This window comes from Dromaius novaehollandiae, chromosome 9 (assembly GCF_036370855.1).
Source record: "Dromaius novaehollandiae isolate bDroNov1 chromosome 9, bDroNov1.hap1, whole genome shotgun sequence".
NCBI lineage: Eukaryota > Metazoa > Chordata > Aves > Casuariiformes > Dromaiidae > Dromaius > Dromaius novaehollandiae.
In genome coordinates this window covers 20,449,368-20,470,458 of record NC_088106.1, presented here as the reverse complement: position 1 = coordinate 20,470,458, position 21,091 = coordinate 20,449,368, and the positions used below count along the sequence as shown (strand labels likewise).

General features: G+C 38.3%; 1 protein-coding gene and 1 long non-coding RNA gene across 5 annotated transcripts in view; one reads left to right on the top strand and one right to left on the bottom strand.

Moving 5' to 3' along the window:
- The window catches only part of COL4A4 (collagen type IV alpha 4 chain), a 77,300-nt gene that overhangs the window by 17,681 nt on the left and 38,528 nt on the right, over positions 1-21,091 (bottom strand). For 3 of the 4 annotated variants that reach the window (XM_064516896.1, XM_064516898.1, XM_064516899.1), the window contains exons 18-35: positions 20,796-20,865; positions 18,360-18,464; positions 17,483-17,647; positions 16,833-16,925; positions 16,336-16,499; positions 13,349-13,421; positions 11,955-12,061; positions 11,334-11,517; positions 10,464-10,532; positions 9,273-9,377; positions 8,532-8,750; positions 7,341-7,502; positions 6,471-6,641; positions 4,565-4,708; positions 3,793-3,900; positions 3,347-3,525; positions 2,122-2,185; positions 463-537 (exon numbers count right to left, since the gene is read on the bottom strand). In XM_064516896.1, coding sequence (XP_064372966.1) covers positions 463-537; positions 2,122-2,185; positions 3,347-3,525; positions 3,793-3,900; positions 4,565-4,708; positions 6,471-6,641; positions 7,341-7,502; positions 8,532-8,750; positions 9,273-9,377; positions 10,464-10,532; positions 11,334-11,517; positions 11,955-12,061; positions 13,349-13,421; positions 16,336-16,499; positions 16,833-16,925; positions 17,483-17,647; positions 18,360-18,464; positions 20,796-20,865 — 2,257 coding nt within the window. The remainder of the gene's footprint in view (positions 1-462; positions 538-2,121; positions 2,186-3,346; positions 3,526-3,792; positions 3,901-4,564; positions 4,709-6,470; positions 6,642-7,340; positions 7,503-8,531; positions 8,751-9,272; positions 9,378-10,463; positions 10,533-11,333; positions 11,518-11,954; positions 12,062-13,348; positions 13,422-16,335; positions 16,500-16,832; positions 16,926-17,482; positions 17,648-18,359; positions 18,465-20,795; positions 20,866-21,091) is intronic. The other variant, XM_064516897.1, reaches the window with a different exon arrangement.
- Positions 1-21,091, top strand: part of LOC112988888 (uncharacterized) — a 28,158-nt gene that overhangs the window by 431 nt on the left and 6,636 nt on the right. Inside the window, exons 2-7 of the long non-coding RNA XR_010390508.1 lie at positions 453-545; positions 3,065-3,251; positions 3,823-3,920; positions 8,193-8,446; positions 13,751-13,838; positions 19,833-20,035. This is a non-coding gene — a long non-coding RNA (uncharacterized LOC112988888). The remainder of the gene's footprint in view (positions 1-452; positions 546-3,064; positions 3,252-3,822; positions 3,921-8,192; positions 8,447-13,750; positions 13,839-19,832; positions 20,036-21,091) is intronic.

Below are 21,091 nucleotides of genomic sequence, written 5' to 3'. Positions count from 1 at the left end.
CCCATTCTTCATCTCATATTTAAAAATATAAAAGTTCAGTATGTTTTCTCTTTAATAGAAAAAGAATTCTGTTCTAAATACTTCAGATCCTTTCATCTATTTCTTAGCACTGAATTTTCTGATCTCTCTGGTGATATCTTTAAAGAGTAGAAATGGCTAGCAAGATACAGCCAAGCCAGATTTTCTTCTGGTAGGTCTCAGGATGTTCATCACTAGATGATAGTACTAGACAATCTATCTAGACTATCACTAGATAGTACTAGACAATAGCAGACTGTACCTCCTATGTTCATGCTAGCCATATTATACATTTTGATGCCTCTCCAATCCCTTGGTTTGTAACTATAGAAAAGACAGCCCAATACTTACAGAAAGCAGAGCTTCTTCCAAACCTCCCTAACCCCAGCAAAACTTCTAGAAAATTTCTTATGTCCAACTTTTTCCGTAATAAGACAGAGGTACCTGGTAATCCTGGATCTCCTGGAGGCCCCTTTCGACCACGTGTACCAAGCAGAACCGTTGGGTCACCTTTCTCACCTGTTAAGGTAGGAGGAATTTCATTTGATACAAGTATTCTTTTCATCCACCAAACCAAAACGGGACAATTTTGTAGGACTGAATAGTTTATTCAGAGATATTAACAGCTAGAAGACAATTCTATAAAATGGACTGAGAGAACAGAGAATGCAAAATGCTTTGGCACATGGAAATTATCTGCCAGTTCAGGGTACCTTGAAGTACTAACTCAGTTTGTATTTAGTATGACTCCTGCCAGTATCAATGCACATTTCCCATAATAAAAACACAAAGAAACCTGAACAATTATGGAAACTCTCCTAGCATTGACAGCATATACTGAATATGAAAGGTGTTACATAAATTCCCTGTAACACTTTAATACAACACAGACAACTCCTACTGAGGTAGGTTTGTAAGGATACACAAAATCAATGCAGCCTGAGTCCACTTACTTAGTAAAGAACTTTTGGGGTCATCTGGAGGGCTTTAAGCCAGTGCACCTTCTTCTGGCTACGCTGAAATTCCTGTTTATCAGACTCAATAATTCCAAGGAATTTTGCCTTACATTGTCTGTACAGATGTCTAACCTCTCCTACCTACTCATGCTGTCTCCAGTTTCTTTGTCTGATTTTACTGTGAAGGGCAGGAGGAAATAATTGAGTTCAAGTATTGCTAGAGATCTTCTACTATAGCAATTTCCATCTTTTTTGGCTATTTCCTGCTTTAGTTTTAAGGATAACTTTTTCAGTAAGTTTGTTTTAAAAACATTTGATGAAAGTTCCCTTTATATTGAGTATTGTTCTTTACTTTTTTTGTGGAAATATATTTCCTGGCTGAGAAGGTGTTGAATTTTTGAAGAAACAGAAAACGTAACTGAGAAAAGAATTTCTCCAGTCCCCTTTTTTTTTTCCAGATGCTGATTTAATTTCATTATTTATTAAGAATAAAATCATGCTCCAAGGAAATTTGGAATAACATGGGTGACATTTTATATTTTGTTTAAACACTAATTTTTTTAAATCTAAGTATTATACACCAAATTTTCAGAGTGATCTCAAACCATGCAAAAAGCACATATGTAAAGTCTCAGCTTTTCAGCTGAATAGCTTTGGATGCACGGATAATACAAATTCTGCCCGTTTTTTTATGTTACAGAAGTTCCAAGAATTCAAATATCATAGCCTAAAACACTGGAAAATAAGTGATATAAAAGTAATTATGAATCATGCTGTACTATTTTAAAAGCTCTACATATCTGTAAAATGCCATAGATAATGGCATTCTCTGTCATTTCATTTGACAGATTTAAAAGATATATGATGAGTGGGTTCTTTTCCTCATTTTGGTTGGAATTTTCAAACTCCATGAAATTTGACACAAATTCATCTTCTAAACTACTAAGCACTATTTTAAGATGTGATATAGCTAAATGCAAATTTTGCCTTTGGGTATATCAGACTTTTTTCTAATGACACTCCCATTTGAATTATGTTCACTTCTGTCCTGTTTTCTCTTGTGTAGTGAGTGCTCACCTTATATCAAAGTATATACATCCTAACAATAGTGCTCTTTTTCAAAAGCATGTCTATATCAACTTATTACCTTTAGGTCCTTTACGGCCAGTCAATCCTCGATTTCCAGGGATTCCTGGTAAGCCAACATCACCCTGATTTATTTAAATACAAAATAAAAATGCTTCACATATGACACATAACATGTAATAGGAATGATCTATAAGAGCACTGGATTCTCTTACAGTGGTAAAAAGACTAGCAATCAATCTGAATAGTAAGACTATCTTAAACTCGACAGAAAAACATGCAGTCTTTGTTACTGGTCCAATCCTGATCATTAATGCTTCCAAGACCCTCTAGATTAGAATTTCTAATCATTTTCAATTTGTGCTTTTATAGTTTATGCTAATACTTGGCTTGAACATTTTACATTCCGTACAAAGGGCTTGAGTAATTTGATTTAAAAGGTACTATGAAAATGTACCAAACATTATTATATTTTACCCAAATATTACTATAAACATTAACCAGAAATGCGTTGTGATATAACCGTAAAAATGTAATTTTTTTTTTACTTTTCCTTTTAAATAATGACCTAAAATCAGCAAAACACAGTTTCTCTTCTAAGAAATATAATAAAATACAGGCCAAGCTCAGAAAAAGTAAAGCTATGGCCCTTTCCCCAAAAAGACAACCCTGACTTATGATCCATGTAGTCTCACTGCCTGTCTACATAACGTACAGGCCAGTGAAGAATTTGCTCCTGCATCCATACGTGATGTATGTTTGCTTTTGTATATTTGTTTTTGAGCAATAGTGCCTGCCTGGGTTCTGTTCAGTACAAGTTGTCAGTATGGGCACAGAGAACCCCGAGTCAGTGACTTGACTGCTGTCTAGTGAGACATGAAGACATATAAACTTCAGCCTTGTGCTGCTGCTATCTCATGATCTGTGCAGTAAGTAACCTGTCAATCTGTTCTTTACAATAATGTTAAAGGCTTGATTGTGCATCCTTTTTTTTTCCTAAATAGTGAAATGTAGCCTGGCGTTCCACCCAGTGGCAATATAACAAGGTCACAACGTGTATCTAGGAGAGAGGCAAGAGGCCCTTCGTTGACATTGACTACAGTTCCTCTGCTAAAATGAATTCCAGGCATTGAGGAACTGACTTTTCATATATGAGATTGAGCCTCTCTTCTCAGGAGGAAGATCTAATGGGTAAGTACAATATAAGCACCCTGTATCATATTTCTTGGAGTCAGGAGAGATGTAACTGCAAAGCCTAGGACCTTCTATTGTCACTTTCAATTTACCTGGTCACCTGGTTGTCCTTGAAAACCCGTAATTCCTTTAAAGCCCTTTGGTCCTGGAAAACCCCGTGATCCTGGAAACCCCATCAGTCCAGTGTCACCATGGTCACCTGGCAGTCCTGGGAGACCACTTTTCCCTGGAAATCCTGGGATGCCTCTGGAACCAGCATTGCCTTTTTCACCTGAAGTTAATTGCAGAACAAGATGACCAATTTACTCAAGCTGTTATTTGACACTGATTTTGAGTAGGACAGTGCATTCATACTTTTTAATTGCCTTGGTAACTGCTCAAAGAAACTAGTCTGCTCATACAGCTTAAGAATCTATAAATGCAACGGGGTAGCTAGATGTTACTGCAACCGTGAGTCCAAACTTGTGAAAAACACCGGCCATTTTTACCAAAATCAGATGAATGTGTGCCCGTGCACAGCTTTATTTTATGGACTTACCTCTTTCACCTCTAAATCCATTCTCACCAGGAAACCCTGGTTCCCCTTTTTGTCCTTTCTCAAGCCGAATGGTAATGCAGCCACTGTCTCCTGGAGGACCTCTTTCACCTTTGAACCAAACATGGAATGTAAGTAAATCCTTGGTGACTAAAATGTCCTGAAAAATAATTGTAGTGAAAGCTTCCCTTGCAGAGAAGGTCTTCAGGTATTGATGCAGATACTAGTTGTTTCAGCAGGCTTACTGCTGACACTATTTTTTTCCCTTCTCTCGCTTTTTATTTAAATCCGTAGCAACTGAGCCCATGTTAAATCAGAATTGTTCCCTGCTTGGCTGGAATATGAAAGAGGACAATTGTACCGTCCACTGTGCAGTCTGTGATTCCGAATTACTACACCTTCGAAATAGTTATTCTCTTTTCCATATTAATATTTAAAGAAGTTATCTTCTGTACACTTCACATAGAGTGAACAACACAGATAATACAGGAAACGTGCAAAATCTGAACTTTCAGATGTGTATATGACAAAGTTGAAGGTTTGTTTGAACTGGTGATCTTACTTTATGTTTGATCTACAGCAGTAAATGCATCTATTGATTTGAGTGGAATTAATTTTTCTTTAGTGAGTTTTCATTATGTATTTGAAAGTGAGAGAACTGTATTTGGTATATCTGGAAATGGAAGAGAATATACTGTTGTAACAAGCAGAAAATGTAAATATATACCAAATACAGTAGTAATGAAACTACAGAGTGAAGCTGATTTTTACATACCTTTTATTCCCAAATCCCCACATTCTCCACCAGGCCCAGGCAGACCCATTTCTCCTCCTTCACCTTTTAAACCAGAGATTCCCATTGGCCCTTGTGTTCCTGGGAGTCCTGGGAATCCTTGAGGTCCTTGAATCCCTTTGCTTCCTGATAAAATTAAATTGTTTGTTTACATATTCAGTCTGCTATGTTGTTGCTGTCATACTCTAAGAAAGAGTATAAGGCAAAAAGTAGGGAGTTTAGAAAGACTGCTTAGGAAATCAGCAAAGCTAGAGAATCAATAATTAGAGCATGGCTTCATGCCAAGTCCAAACTTGTCTAGATATCCAGAGTGGTTTGAAGCAAACATCCCCTCCACTTCTCCCCCGCCCCAAGATTTAGGCTATGCTTATTACTAAAGCAGCTATCCCCAACGCATGCCTTAAATACAACACACAATCTAAGCCACTATCCGATTTTGCTTGTGGCTACTAGAAATCATGACTCCTATTGTCCAGATTGACAGAGGATTTTGCTACAGTTGCTCAGAACTTTTGCTGACAAGCCAGTGATGATTTGGGACCAAGGTTGTACTTAGATGTAATGAAAAGTGGCACCTAACGCTCCTTGGCACTCTACCAGCCAACCATGAGGAAAGTTAGATCTCTCTGACTTCTATCTAGAGGTCATGTCCTCCAATTCCCATCAGCCATATCTTTCCACAAAAAAGAGAGCGGAGTACCCAAAATATTTTAATACTGCTTTATGCTGACATGGGGCATGAAATGGTTCTGGTGACTTTGAACAACTGCCCTATCAGTCGACATTTCACCTTCCCCATTCTCATTTTTCTGGAAAATGTCCTTCTTTCAGGATTTAAAATTTCATACAATTCTTAGTTTCAAACCAATAAATTTTATTTTAAAGTTTAAGAAAAAGAATTTGGCTATTTACACATGTACACATTTTTAATGCCTCACTAAACATCTCTTAGGATGTGTATTCATTTCAGAGTTACTGCCAGGTAACTAGCACTCAATTTAATCTAGGTGTGAATGTCCTCACAACTACGCCTCATGTCCTTACTCATCCATGTGTGTTCAGTTGTTATGCTGTAGTTATTTGCATTGAAATAGTCTAAGATTATCTGTGAAGGTTGCACAAGAACTTGTTTTGCAGGAAAAAACTGTGGAAAGGGTGTCTGAAGATAACTGGTACAGTAAGATGGGCTTTTCTTTTCTGTTCCTTTCTTTTAATTCTCAGTGGGATCTAGCCTAAGTTAAATCCAAGCAAACCTCTAATCTGTATCCCTGCTAACTAGGTTAGTCCATCCTTAGTGTACCTCAAATTTTGGATCTGTTTTTTCCGTCAATGTAGTTTTGGACTAAAACCCGTGGAAATGCCCAGTTTAAATGCTGTTTTCATACTTCAACAGCTCCTAACCCAGTGTAAGCAGGGATCTGCTGCACAATTTCTCACATTCTAGAGTATTACACATGATGTGAAGCTACTTACTCATCAGCATACATCTTGGGCACAGAATACAATCAAAGACTATCTTAGTAAAGCAGATACTCTAAATGTAATAACAAGTAGATTGTTGTTATTATAACATTTTACAATAACTACCTATTACAAATAGTCAGAAAATAGTACATGGAAATATGTCAGCAAGCTCTTACAAAACAAGCAAGATTTCAGGATGCCCCAGTAGTTCCTTAATCTTCAAACTCCATTCATTCCTATGTTTTTACTATAAGAGAACAAATAAAGGATGCTGTTGTTAATGCCTTCCCCTGCTGCAGAGCCTTATTCTAGAAGCTGGAAAGAAAAGAAGGTGCGAAGTATTTCTTAGCTTTAACAGCAGCAGAAAGAGCTCCCTCTACAAGAGTGGTTACAGATGTGGTGGTATGCATGATGCTCAACATACCTGTTTGACCTGGGAAGCCAGGCGCTCCCCTGTCCCCAGGATGTCCTGTAACTCCTCGGGAGCCTGGAGGACCTGGGGGGCCTGGTGAGCCAGGAGAGCCTTTGAGACCTTTCAGTCCAGGTGGCCCTACGAGGCCTCTGTCTCCTCTCTGACCTTTAAAGCCTGGTAAGCCTGAGAAAAAACAGTTTATTATATTCTATGTATGTTAAGCTGTACATAAATGCAGATAAAAGGCTCAGCAATTGTGTTTAAAAAGTAGAAAGTGGTGGATTTTGGTATAAACTTGAATATCATCAATCATGGCAAAATGACTTAAAAGCTTTGCCACCATGCTGGATAGGAATCTTGATTCTGTCTAGATTTTCATCTGGAATATTTTGTTTTCTATAATGAGTGAAGTATCAGGGGAAGCTTCCTGTGAAAAATCCTAGCTTTTAATTCAAAAGTACTTTCAATATACATTTCTTCCAGCTCTCCTTAAATCACACTTATGCTTAAGAATAAGGAAGATAAAATTCAGGAGTAATGTCAGGAGCTAAGTTAAGTTAGTCAGGACAACAGCGTAAGAAAGAATTTACTCTTCTTATTATTATTCCACAGCGCACACAATGTGATTTGGCCAGTTAAGGAACAGTATTTATGGGAAGGAAAGTTGGGCAAAATCTGAGATGCACATTATACATTCCATAAGTAAAAGGGAATGTATAAAATATAATGTACAGCCCCCACTAAGGAGTAGCCCCTGTCTCTACTAACTGTAGAAACTGTATTTGTCATGCTAGCCACAAAAAACATGTGCTTAAGTTTCTTACAAAAGATATGAAAAGCTTAGTGTTGTGAGGCAACCTGATGGATGCGGATGCTGTCTACCTTGAGGGCCTGGCAGGCCCATGACACCTCTGAGTCCTGGTGGCCCTGGTAAGCCCATGTCACATGGTAGACCAGGGAAGCCTGGACAGCCTGGTGCTCCTCTATCACCTTCTGGGCCTCTAAAACCTTTGGCACCTGGAAATCCTGGGGTGCCGGGCTGGCCTGGAAACAAAAAACATTGTAAAAAGTTTCCCTTCCATTACTCACCATTCTTCAGAATTCCTAATTGTAATTCTGAAGTGACATATTCAGTTATTGGAATATTTTACTCAACCTCTAGTTTTTGCACAAGTTCCCAAAAACTGATGCTTTTCTGCAATTTAGAATTAGCTGTTGTGGAGAACTCCCTTCTCTAATAGAACAAATACAAATTCAGCTCTCACCTACAGGTGAGGGAGGCTTTATGGCATGAGACACTAGCTTTTTCTCACGTATAAGAGAGCAGAATGGAAGGAGCTCACAGGCATGCACCAGCTGCAGAGAGCTGGATTCAGTTCTTCAGGGGTTCTCTGCACAGAAGGGCATGTGTGTGTTGAGGCAAAAGGAGGGCCTACGGAAGGAAACACGAGTATCTGCTATGAACCAGGAAGGAAGGGGTGCTGTGCAGACACAGATTGGGGGTTATACTATATACAGAGACTATATATACACTATATATATATACACACACACACACACTATATATATACACACACTCTCTCTCTCTTAGTGTGTGTGTATATACAGTATATAGAGAGTACATATACACGCTATATACACACTATGTATATACCCTACATATGTATGCTTAACTGGGCAAACAAATTCAACTCTCTCTCTCTGTGTTCTCCCTCCTTTTGCCATTCTTTTCAGATTTGAGTAAGCAATTTCAGGCAAGGACTCAATGTATCTGTATGGAGCAGGGCACAACACCCTAAGCACAGATGGCCTCTAAGAGACAAATAACAGTAATAACAACAGGAAGCTGCATTGTTACTCCATGGATTGGGGAAAGGCATCCTCCTCCTCCTGCAGTGCAGATCTTCCACAGTGGCTGATAAGCTATAAAAATGCAAATGTAAAAATATGGCGTATCTTCACAGTCAGCATTATGGATCCATGTAAGGGTAAGTTACATCAGAACCAGCACTGACCTTGCTCAGACTTTCTTCTTTGAACATATTGAAATGCTTCATAAAAACTGGCTCATACCTTGAAGCCCAGGAATGCCTGGATCACCCCTTGTTCCTTGAGCACCAGGTGGTCCTGGCAGTCCCCTATAGCCTGGGATTCCTGGAGGACCATATGTGGTATCACCTGGAACACCTTTCTGACCATCTATGCCAGGTGGACCTGGAGGGCCATTTTTACCATCAACCGTAGATCCTCTTTCACCTTCATCACCAGGATCACCAGCTTTGCCTCGAAAGCCTGTCGGTATGATTTTTAAATGCAAACAGGGCATAATTCAGAGGGTTTTTAAGAAGTGTTGAACATCATAATGCAAATTTAACCAGAACTAAATTATTGCTTTGCAAAGAAAAATAACATAATACAGTAAATTTCAGATTTCTCATTTACAGCTAATGACGCATGAGGAATGAAGGACATTATTCCTGTGGGAACTGACACCAATTTTGTTTGGGGCAGCATCTGTTTATCTTGTGTCATTCTTTATCCAGTTCAATCTATTTGCTAAAATGGTACTAATTATTCTCAATTTCCAGTGCAAACTTATATACACTGCACTTATTTCCACCACTGCACTGAATTTTAGGTCACTGCAGTACCTGCTGGAGGAAAGAAAGGAAACTGGTAAAGGTTCCTCTACCTATCAGCTTTAGTTGAAATGTACTTCCCATTCTGATCTACCACGACAGCTACCTTACCCTGTATGTGTGTATTTTATAGCCTGACCAGCAGGTCTCTTGGACTAAAAAAAGGACATTTCACCTTCTGGTCCAGGGATTCCTGCTCCTGGCCTGCCTGGCTGGCCTTTCTGCCCATCAAAGCCGTTTGGTCCAGGACGACCAGGGAGTCCTTTTAAACCCTTTTGTCCTGGAAACAGAAAGAGAATACACAACCTATTAAAACTCTGGGGAAACAGTAGTGCATCTTTATCCCCTGCTACACAGTATAAGATTTATATGCAAACACATTTACTTTGAAGACAGGTGGTTCATGTGTTTCTAACATTTTGGGCAAAAGCTGCCACTTTAGCAATCAAATGAATGGTTGCTGTTTTTCTAAATGGACTGGTATTCTAATCCATAAACAGCAGACTGCAAATCTCTGGAGCAAACCAGTAAAAATAATCTGTTATGACATTTTAATGTCACAGGATATCAACAATATTAACCTTGTGAATGATTGGTGTCAACTCAATTTCTTATATACACCTGTGCTATATGTTCATTCTGGAATGGTGAAGATGAACTCAGTACACTAATCCCTGTTCTCTCATCTCTGTATAAGATTTACCTGTCACCTGCAATACTGATGTCAGGGAGCTGTGCAACACCATCTTAAAGTGACAGCTTGAAAATCCAGTCTCCTCATTTGTTCTGATCAGCATCTTTGTATTTTCATGAGATTTTTCCAGATGTTTTGGAGATGATCACAAGCAACATTTGGCCAGTTCCTGGTTCAGTTCTTTGAATTTGAATTAATTTGAACCGGGGAAGCGTTGGTAATAAACATTCAGATCTTAGGGTTCAATCATAACTTGGCATGAACAATATCATTCTAGAAATTACAGACTTGCAGCACATCTTTGTTCAACACTGCTTTCTTTCCAGGACCTATTCCAGGTCCTGTCCAAGTCCAACCATCTGCCTATTTTACAGCCTCTCTCATGCATTTTAATTGAAGCGGGACAGTTTCATGCAGCTACCTTCATGTAATCATTTCTATGGAGGCATACCTTTTGACCATGCAAACTGCAGCTGTCAAGCCTTTGGTTGTATTAGATTAGTATCCTATGCACTTGCAGTTTTACATTTTGAGATATGTAGCTGTTGAAAAACTAGAATGCGTATGGTATACTTTATTTTTATGATTGCTTATCTTTTTAGTTAGCAAATAATACTCAATTTCAATTAAGAAAAACAGAAAATCCCCCCATCTGCCCCTCAGCAAACATACCTTGAACACCTTTAAAACCTGGGGGGCCTGGACTTCCAGGGTATGGTGGAGTAATACAGACTGTCTCACCTGAAGCAAGAGTAGAAAAAAGAACTGGCAACTTTTATTTGTGAATAAATGGAGTCTGACCGTTTACTGTAATATTTCTGTGAAATTAACCACATGTGCACAGGTAAAGAGAAGGGACTATTTATACATATCGTCATTTCCGTATTATGTTTTTGGTGGAGGTTTGGTGGAGCATCTTAAAATGCATTTTTCTTGCCACTTATTTTATATATGAAATACATAATGAATTGATTTATAATGAATTGAGATGTTGTAATACAGCTGTGTAAAGACATTGTATTTCTACTTTGTGTCAGCAGAAATTTGTCTTTACAATAGTCTGTGTAGAAAGAAAGAGAAATGACATTTTAATCTCAATTCTGTGTACATTTCTGGTTTTATTCATATTGATACCAGTGTAGGATTTTTTTTTTTTTTTAGCAGGGAATAGTTATAAACAAGGACTGAGCCTCAAGCACTTGAGTTGTCCTTCCCGCTCCTGCAGTAAAAATGCCTTGCCCTGCAAATTCTTATATACAGGAATACTCTTCACTCCAGAAAGTAAATACTCTGACAGTGTGTAAGTAGCAGTTTGCAGGTTCAAGGCCCCTAATGATTCATATTCTCACCAGTGTGTACTGCTAAATGCAGACAGCATTCTGCTTTTCAGTGGACATATTTCACATGACCACTAAGCTTGCCATAATTGCTTTTCACCACAAATGAATGAATAACCCTGCATATAATACATCTTTGGTAGGATCCATTACAGTTCCATAAGTATTTCATGATCTAGCTCTTAATGTAAATATTCAGAATTACCTTTCTGACCCTTGGGACCAGGTGGCCCAACATTACCAGTATCACCAAAGTCTCCAGGGACTCCTCTGACTCCTGGTGGGCCGGGAAACCCCAAGCCAGGCAATCCCATCTGTCCTTTTACCCCAGGACTTCCTGGGACCCCAGGGAACCCTTTATCACCCAGCAGTGGTACTCCAGAGTCGCCCTAAAAGAAAAGAAATTGTAGACAAGAAGTAACAAGACCTTATTTCTCTCTTCTCCTTGATTATCAAAAGCTGTGTTAGAGAAGTATCTGGGGAAACCACTGTACCACAATTAAGTGACTGCATGGATGATATGAGCAGTTCAAAATATTCAAAGGCAATAGGAACAGAGGGCAGAGTGTGTCTTCCTGATCCCATAACACAGACACAGTATATGAAGAAATTATACCCAGGAATCCCACAGTGAAAAGTAGTATTTATAAGGAAATCATTTTTCAATGGTTAATAACTATGATGTCTGTTTGACCAACAAAACTATAAAAGGAATTAATCTGCTAGGAATCTGGAATAAAATTAAACTTTTTTTTAAGTAGCTAGCCCTTTTGTAAAACAAGGTATTAAATGAAACGGAAAAAAATTCACAGAAAGTCAGACAAACCTTGGCTCCTTTTTCTCCAGGCAATCCTAGTTCCCCATCTCTGCCATCGTTACCTCGTTGGCCCGGAAATCCTGGAACCCCACGAGGGCCTCTTTCACCTTTTATTCCTTAAAACAATTTTTAAAATGAAATACAATATTTATGGCAGCTTTTTTTATTTCTTTCTGCCCATGTAAATGCTGGGTAGCCATTCATTACATCTGGATCTGTATTAATAATTTTCAGTTCCTGAATTCAGATTTCCTTAATGAGGTATTTTGGGCTTAGGAAGGCAGTATGTAGTTGGACACCTCAGTCTCTCTGTAAAAGGCATGTTTATAGGCACCACATGAATGCAGCTTCTGTTCATTCAATATGCAGAGAGTAAAAATGTTTTGCTATTGAAATCAGTCAGAGTTTTAATCCTTGATTTCAGTAAAATCAGGATATAGCCATGCCATGTGATGCAGAACATTTGCACCAATATTCCCAAAAGGTTTTTTTTGTGTGTGTGGATTTCTTTCCATTGGTATTTATGAAAATATAATTCTTGCATAAAGGAAAATTATTGACACAGCAAAATAAATCTCTGGGTCAGGATACCCAAGGATTCATTTTGCTGTGTCAAGAAATCCTTTGCAAATAAACAGCAAATGTTTTGCCCTGCTTCAATGTCTGTAAACACACACAGGCATCCAAAGCTAACCTAACTTTCCATGAACAGTAAGATAGACTATTTTTTGTCTAAATAATTAATTTAGCATTTCTAATTAAGCTTTGCTATCAGATTACTGCAACTTGTTGTTTTCAGTTTCTTTTGCTTTTGCCAAATCATAACTGTATCTGTGGAGGGTCTTTGATCTATTTAACTGCAAGAATTTCAGTTATGCAACTGGTGGCCTACTGTTTTTCTTCAATGCCTGGTTAAGAGTAATTTTTAGAAACAGGAGCAGGAATTTGAATGGCCATTGAGATTTTGAATTTTTCCCAGGGAGAATGTTGTTGGTTTAAGGGGAGGTAACAGCTGAGATACTGACTTATGGCACTTCAGGAAGTGTGTTCCTGTACAATAATATTTCTCCATACTTTGACAAGAATTGTGTTCTGTTTAGTTTTAGCTATACAGACCTCGATAGGACCCTGATTATCACTCACAACACAAAAAGTGATTTGTTACCATTAATAGCAAGTTGTTAAACCTGTTTCATGTCTCAATTAAAATAAAAAGCATAACTTGTGCTGAGCAAGAAGAAGATGAAAGAGATGGTACCAAGAAAGCAGTCTGGATGAACAGGACTTCTAGACTTCAGTAACTTGGCAAATAATGGTTTTAATAAGAGTACATGAATGCAGTTCTCTCATTACCTAGGCATTATATAGGAAACAAAAAGGCTAATGATAAAATGCAGACTTACCTTTTATTCTAATTCTCCCTGGATCACCCTTCTCCCCTTTTTCACCCTCTTGTCCAGCAGAACCAGGTGTCCCCTTACCATTGAACAACAGCAAAAAAGTGTCAGTTACTCTTGAGCAATGAATCCATATAAATAATGGGAATTAGATATCTATCTCTTGCATTGGTTCTAAAACTAGACCAGTTAAGGTAATATGTGAAAAAAAGAAACACTATCTCTTTTGACATCTATAAAGATGTGTGTGAACGGACCCTGGTCTTTTCAGCCTAACTCTGCCAAATGCACAGAGATACAACTATATAAAATTAAGTAATGCAGGAAAGAATTGGGCCTTGTTGAGCTGTAGCTTGTAAATGCAAGAATATTAAGATACAAACAATTCACAAACTCTTCCTATTACAGACTGTGACCCAGAATCCACTGAGGCAAGTGACTGGAGCATCATGATTGCTGAATGAGGCTGCCCTCCCCCAGATGAACATGGCGGTAGGTAGGTGATGCTTATCTGCTTAGTTAAAGCCCACAAAGCTGCGAATATAAATTCTGATCTACATCTAGTTTGGTACCTGGCATTATTAGAAGAGTCCATGACTTGACAGGATTAGAGGGGGGAAAAAAGGACTTTCTTACATTTTTACACTGACTTAGTTCTTAGTTCTCTAAGCGGAGTCTGTTTTATGCATCATGATTGGTGAGAGTGATCTTGCAAAAGTACACATGGGTAAATACATTTTGCCCTATGAAACTTACACAGAATCAAAAGCCCACCAAGGCTGGAAAACTGGGACATTATTTAGGCAGTTTCCTCTATTATTCAAAATCTTTCACCAAGAAATAAGCAGAGAAAATGCAATTTATAGAGTGACTGTAAACCATGCCAATTATAAAATATGCAGGAGATTTCTGAAAAATGTGGTATATCTGAAACTTGCAGTGACTAATTGTTAAAATGTCCACATCTTCAAGTTGGCAGTGCCCAGTATTTAATGTTCAAAAAGCTAAATAAGATATCTGGGAAGAAAAGAGAGCAAAAAAATGGAAAAAGTACATAGATACGAAATGCATTAGGCCACAGCACTCTTGCATCAAAGTGAATTATTTCTCTCCAACCTGATAACTTTGTTCCTGTTTTTCACTTAAGTAATCTAAGAGGTACCTAAGTGTTCAGGACCAGGCTTTAAGCATTCCTTCAGAAACAGACGGGCTAAAACATACTTTCAACATACTTTCAGATGGGATTTTAAGAAAAAGCAAAATAAAAACAAATGGAAAGCTTACAATGAAATCACTGGAACTAGAATGACAGTACCCCTCCAGCTCCTTCCTTCAATCTTACAAAACCTTTTTTTTTTTTTTTTTTTGAAAGTGAATGTTTTGGAAAATATAAGCTGTTCCTCTAAACATGTTAAAAAGTGCTCTGCTATCAAAAAAAACTCATAATGGACCAATCATCATAAAACGAGGTATAGCTACATATGTATTCAAAGACATTGTTCTCACATGCAGGAAAAAACAAAAATCACCATCTGGCAGCAATTTGGTATGCAGTATCCTGGATGTACAGTCCATGTGCCAGATCAGAGCATGCTGAAGTGGGACAAAATCATAGCAGGTCCAATAAATCATCTTAAAATGTATACTAAAGGCAGTTAGATTAAGTGGGGTTTTGAATTATTGCTCACTGGGGGAAATAAGATATACTTTATGAAGCACATTAAAGAAAATATGTCTGTTTCCAGAATTAATAGCTAGTTTCAGCGAGTTAGGCAACAAGCATCATCCAATAAGTTAGCAACCCAGGAAATACCTAGGTCTCGAGCTCAAATCTCCTTTGATATGTTAATCCTGCTGACAGCCCATATTGCACTGGAAATATACATCTGATCTAAAGGTACCTTTAAAATATTATTATAAGGCCTTCCCCCCCACCCCCCTTGTAAATGCATTTATGAAAAACTGCATGTCAGGTTTGATAAGACTGGAATGAACTAGTAGTAGGGAAAATTAAGACTGTATGCAGATGTGAAATGATTCTTATACTCAAAACCTTTTTTTACCAAAAGTTCCTTCAGTTTCTATTCCTGAGAAACTTTGACCAAAATTATTATATTGCAAGGAAGCAATTTACACAAATTGAAAAGACGTTATTTTGATGGTTATACTAACTTTTCTTTCCAAGGACTATTAAATCAAGGGCAAAATCCTGATTCCATTTCAGCTTTGTTGCTAATATATGTATCATAAAGAGACAAGGTGTTGCCTTTAGTGGCAGGTCATCGTGGAGAACAAACATTGGCTGAGTAGTGACTGAAACCGGGAGATTATAAAGTAATAGTGAACAGTGAAGGGATAAACACAACTGAAAAAATAACACTGCCTTTCAGAATCTGTGGGAGTGAGAGACTCTATATTCGGACTGCCTCCTCAAAGAAATTAAGACTGTGGATGCTGCTCTAAGTATTTCAAGTAATTTATAAAAAAGGAAAAAAATTGCTTTAAATGTCTGACTAAAATCCCCCGCCACCCCCAGATGAATGCTGACATAAAATCCATCTTGACCTGCTGACATCATGCACTTCTTTGTCTTAATAACATTTTGCTGGAAATCCTTTTCTTTGAAATAAGTGGAAAAAAATCTTCAGTGAGGAAATCTGTGTGTCAACAATATTATTATGAAAAACAGCAGGCATGCAAATCCAAAAGTAAAAACAAGTTGAAACCAAAACAAAATGAACACACACCAGCCTTCCCAAGCCTCCCAACCACCCCACAGATACAGCATGGGATTCTGTCCTTCAGTATAAAACTCTTCCCCCTGCTGCAAGGAAAATCATAAATAAACTATAAAACTGTGCAATAAGGAGAAGCAGATGCAACTTTGAGAGAGTTTTTCAGGGCAGTCTCCCCCTCCTACCCCCCCCGAATATCTCCTGTACAAGTGATGAATTGATGTTATTTATTTACTGAAGCTCATGAAAACTACTTACAGGGAGCCCTGGTGATCCCATTGCACCAGATAAGCCTGGATTGCCCTTTTCTCCATGTCTTCCAGGGTATCCCATTTGTCCTTTCTTTCCTTGAGTACCTGGAGGTCCTTGTATGCCACGGGGACCAGGAGGACCAGGGCTACATGAGCAGAGGCCTTGATTTCCTGTGTGAATGTTGCAAAACTACATTCAAACAGTTGCAAAATTAAAAACACTGCCTTTTTCTTTTCTGTATGTGTAGTGCACAGACTGTTTTATTTCGTCATGGCCTTCAAAAAAGTGAAGTGTTTCAGTATCCTTTCACAGTGTTGAGAAACTGCTGTATCAGAATGACTCTACTAACTTAGGAGCCACAATGCCAACAGGCCATTTAACTCCCCCTTTTGATAGGCCTGATTCTCTAAGTTACCATAAACTGCTTGCAAATTTAGACCTGAAGTGCTGATAGGTCTGGCAAAGGCCTCATATTTAAAATGTTGCTATCCAGGCATACTTACCCTTCTCTCCTTTTTCACCTTTTCTTCCTGGAAGGCCTGTCTGACCTTTTGCTCCAGGTTCTCCAGGAATCCCTCTGTCAGTACAAATTACACCTTTGAAGAAACAGAAATTGTACAGCTAATATAAATCAGGCTTACACTTTCCACGACTTAATGCACATGTTCTCTTCTCCCTTATTTTGGCATCTTCACATGAGAACTAGAGATCTAATGAAATACTTTACACGTCATTGCTTACAGATCATACTACAAAAGTCAGTCTGGCTAAAGTACTTTTTCTTTGCTACTCTTTCTTCCCTTTCCCACTGTTGAATTTTAGGGTTCTTGTTTCTTTACTAAGGGATGCTGATTTGGGCTTCTCTCCAATTTGCTCTGTTTTTAAATTCAAGTGCTGTATTTTTAAGGGACATTTTTCATACGTGTTAGTCTGTGGGTCTAAATCACCCAGAAAACTATGAAAATATTGACACCTCATTAACAGTCAATTAACGGGAAAAACGCTTTCTATATCACACATCCTACTTATCTATATCAAAAGTGGTGGAGAAAGAAAAAAAATTTCTGTTAGCGCTTTCTCATTGCACTCTTGAGTCTATCAATGTGCAGAATGATGTTCTCACAGTACAAATTGCTGTTGCTGCTGAACCTACTGGGTAGTCCAGGTAAGCCTGGTCTTCCTGGCTGTCCTGGTAATCCTGGTGGTCCAGGAAATCCCGGTCTTCCTGGGACTGATTCACCTGTTCCAGGGAAACCAGGGTCACCTTGAACACCTTGCAGTCCTGGTGCCCCACTTGTTCCTGGCAGGCCAGGCAGACCTGTAAGGAAAATAATGATGTATGGCCCATACAGCATCATAAAAAGGATTACTGCGAGATAGCAAGGAGGAAATTATAGGCTATTCAGAACTGTCCTGCAGAAGAGCTTCAGTAACAAAGGCTTAACTGGCCAAAATCCTCTGAAATCCATCTTTTTCTGTCTAGTTTTGACCTCTAAATTTTTAGGTTCTCCAGAATTCCCAGGAAAAAGGAGGATCCTGCTTTGGACATTCAAATACCTCTCCTTCCCCTCCCCGTTATCTTTTTTTCCAGTCACCCTAGCCAATCATTTTTGTTCCTTACATATAGCAAAGTCCACACCTTTGATCATCCACATCACCCTCATTTATATCTTTTTGAGACAGAGAACAGCATTTCTGGACACAGCACTCCAGATACAGGCCTACCATGGGTTTACAGTGGACAGCAGCATTCTGTTTTGTCTTTTGTTCCTTTCTTAGTAATTCCTAATGTTCTATTTGGGGCTTCTTCATTCTTTTTTGGCTACTACTAAGTGCTGAGCTAACATTTTTATAGAACTGTCTGGGAAGTCCAAATCCTTACTGTTGGTGACTCACATCAAACTAGAATACAGAGCGGTTTTTTTTGTTGTTGTTTTTTGTTTGTTTTTTTTTTGTTTTTTGTTTTTTTTTTTAAATTGCCATATCTCCTACTGGTATATAGTTCACATTTTAATCCCTACGTCTCTTACTTGTTCCATCATCTCCTGGTCTTCCGAGCGGGCCTGCAGGGCCAGGTGGTCCAATTGACCCCATATCACCAATGGGACCCGGAAATCCAGGATCTCCCTGCAGACCTACACAGAATTTTAAAATATGTGAATGTAACATCTGATGCAATCTATGGCTTAGATCTAAATTAAACTGCAACTGAAATTATAGTTCAGGAACTACACAAAAGTAAAATACAGTAACTTCTCTTTAGTCTTTATGAAACAGCTTTAAATGTGTAACAGTCTAATTTTAAGGTGGGAGGATTTGGTTGCTTATCTAAGGATTACTGCCCATTTCATGGACACAGTTTTAAATCTTTGTCACTCAGTAGAAGTAGTATCTTAGTGCTACATATTTCAAAGCACCGAAAGAAGTGTTTGCCCAAACAAATACATTTAGCATTTCCCATAAACATGCATCTGATGTTACACACACTTGAGAAGGCACTCCAGGAGGTCATTTCAGGATCATCCTAGTTGAAATGATCCTAACTTTAAAATGTGTATTTTGAACAGTGCAATAACAAGTAAAAATACTTTTTTAATTACTTAGTGATAAAGAAAACTTGAATCAGATGTAAAGAGTTTGATCAAATTGGAAAAGCAAAATATTGATAATGATGCTGCTCTCACAAAATCCTGCTAAAAAACCCTGTTTTTCTGAAAAGTGTAGAAATACCTCAATACCTCAATATCCATTCACACACCATGCACATGACTTTAATGCTTTGAACTTTAAATGCTACTTGAGATATTAAAATTAAGCGTGGGGTTAAGTCTTTTGCTGTCTGAGCTAAAAACACACTGAGGCCAATGGAAAACAAATTTAACTGGTTTGGGACTGAGTCCTTGTCCAATGGGGAGGTTCTGCTAAACTGGAGTTGTGTTGTAAATAACTTCTATGTTCAGGATCCACATTTGTTGCACTAGAAATACACTATATGGGAAGTTCTTTATAGTCCTCTTACAACAGAGATTACCTGATTGTGAGATGCCAACACAAACACATTGCAGGCAGCGTGCTCGGCTGCTCCCTACTGCTTCCTGCTGTGAAATAAGAACTTCGACACAGCATTATCACCAATGAGGTGATAAAGATGTGGATAAGGGAGGTAGAATTTAAAATCCTCTCTGAGGGTGTGGTAGGAAGGCAAGGAGATTAAGAGGCATTCTGTTGGGTGCACTATTTACAGATGCGTGGGGTAAAGATGATGTGTGGTTGAGGGAGGAAGAGAAGGAAGTATGGTTCCCTCCTGCAAGAGTGTGAGATAGTACCAGCCGGTATTTATTGATGGTATCAACAGCTGCAGCTGCAGCTGCCAGGGCTAGCCAGGCAAAGAATATTTGGAAATGCCTACTCTAAAGCATTAAAGTTATGAAATGTATTAATGAATGATAATACAATGCTACAGTAGAACTAGTGTGTGTTGATGCATTTTTTTTTTTTTGCAGAGAACCAAGAAAGGCAGTGTGCATCTGCCTTTTTATACACACATAGCAAACTTATTGCTTCTAGGAATCATAGGACTTCCTGTGTGTGTGCAGGCTGCAAAACATGCTTGCAGTTACTTCAACACTTCCCCAAAAGCATTGGTTCTTCTGGATGTGTTGTGCAATCATGGAACAGATGCTCTGACTGTCCAGGAATTCTAGAGGTAAGGCTGCACAAAGTATCTCACACTATCACACACATATGCTATAGCACAAGAAATTCTGGGTAAACCCAGTAACTTCCACAAATCTGTCCAGATTAGATTTCTAAAGAGGACAAAAACATCATGTTTGAGGAAGAAAGGGGGAAACAATGGCTTATTAAACTTCAAGGGCTTTCATTTTCCTTTGTTTGCAGCACTTAATGACACACTGAAATACAATGGTAATAGCTGGAACTCATATTAACCCAAAATAGCTTTTAAAAGCAGTGGAACTCAATGACAAAATCCTGTTTGAACCAGTGTCAGGGCTTTCCACAAATTTCTGAGCAACCAGGATTTCACTGCTGCTATGCAATAGCAGGCTTAATGGAAGTCTAAAATCTGTGTGTTGTGGCAATTCTGAAAATAAGAACTCTAAAATACAATGGGAAGCCTGGCTTGCTTATTTGTAGACCATTACATAGCACGGGCTTTTTTTACATATCTAAATATGCTCAGATCCAATAACTAGAGACAGTCTGACAGTTCTAGCTGTGACTATATGCATAAAAATCTTTAAAGCAAATGTTTAATCTGAAATGTGTATGTCTAACATAGCTCCAGTAAGATCACTGAGACACAAATGAAATGCAGAATGGCAACTGGGGAGACAATGTTTTAGAATCCCTGGTAAATCCCTAGTGATCACTTTCAAACACCTTAGCAAAATAGGTCCTAAACACTTTACACAGCAGAAAGAGTAGTTAAAACTAGCTATAACCTTTTATAGGAAACAGTGGAGTTCCAACAATTCCAGGAGGACCTGGGGGCCCTTCTTCTCCAGGATCCCCCTGTAAAAATCCAACAATAAAGTTCATGGATAGATACAAATATGCAATTTGCATGTAACTGAAAATTTCAACAGTAGTGGGGGCACAAGGATGTGACAAATCCAAATCACCTGAGAAACTCAATGTTGACACTTCATAACATTTAAAAAGACAAAGAGATTTAAAATAATCTTTACCAGTGATTAAACAGTAATATACCTATCTCACACATCTATCTGACTTTTCA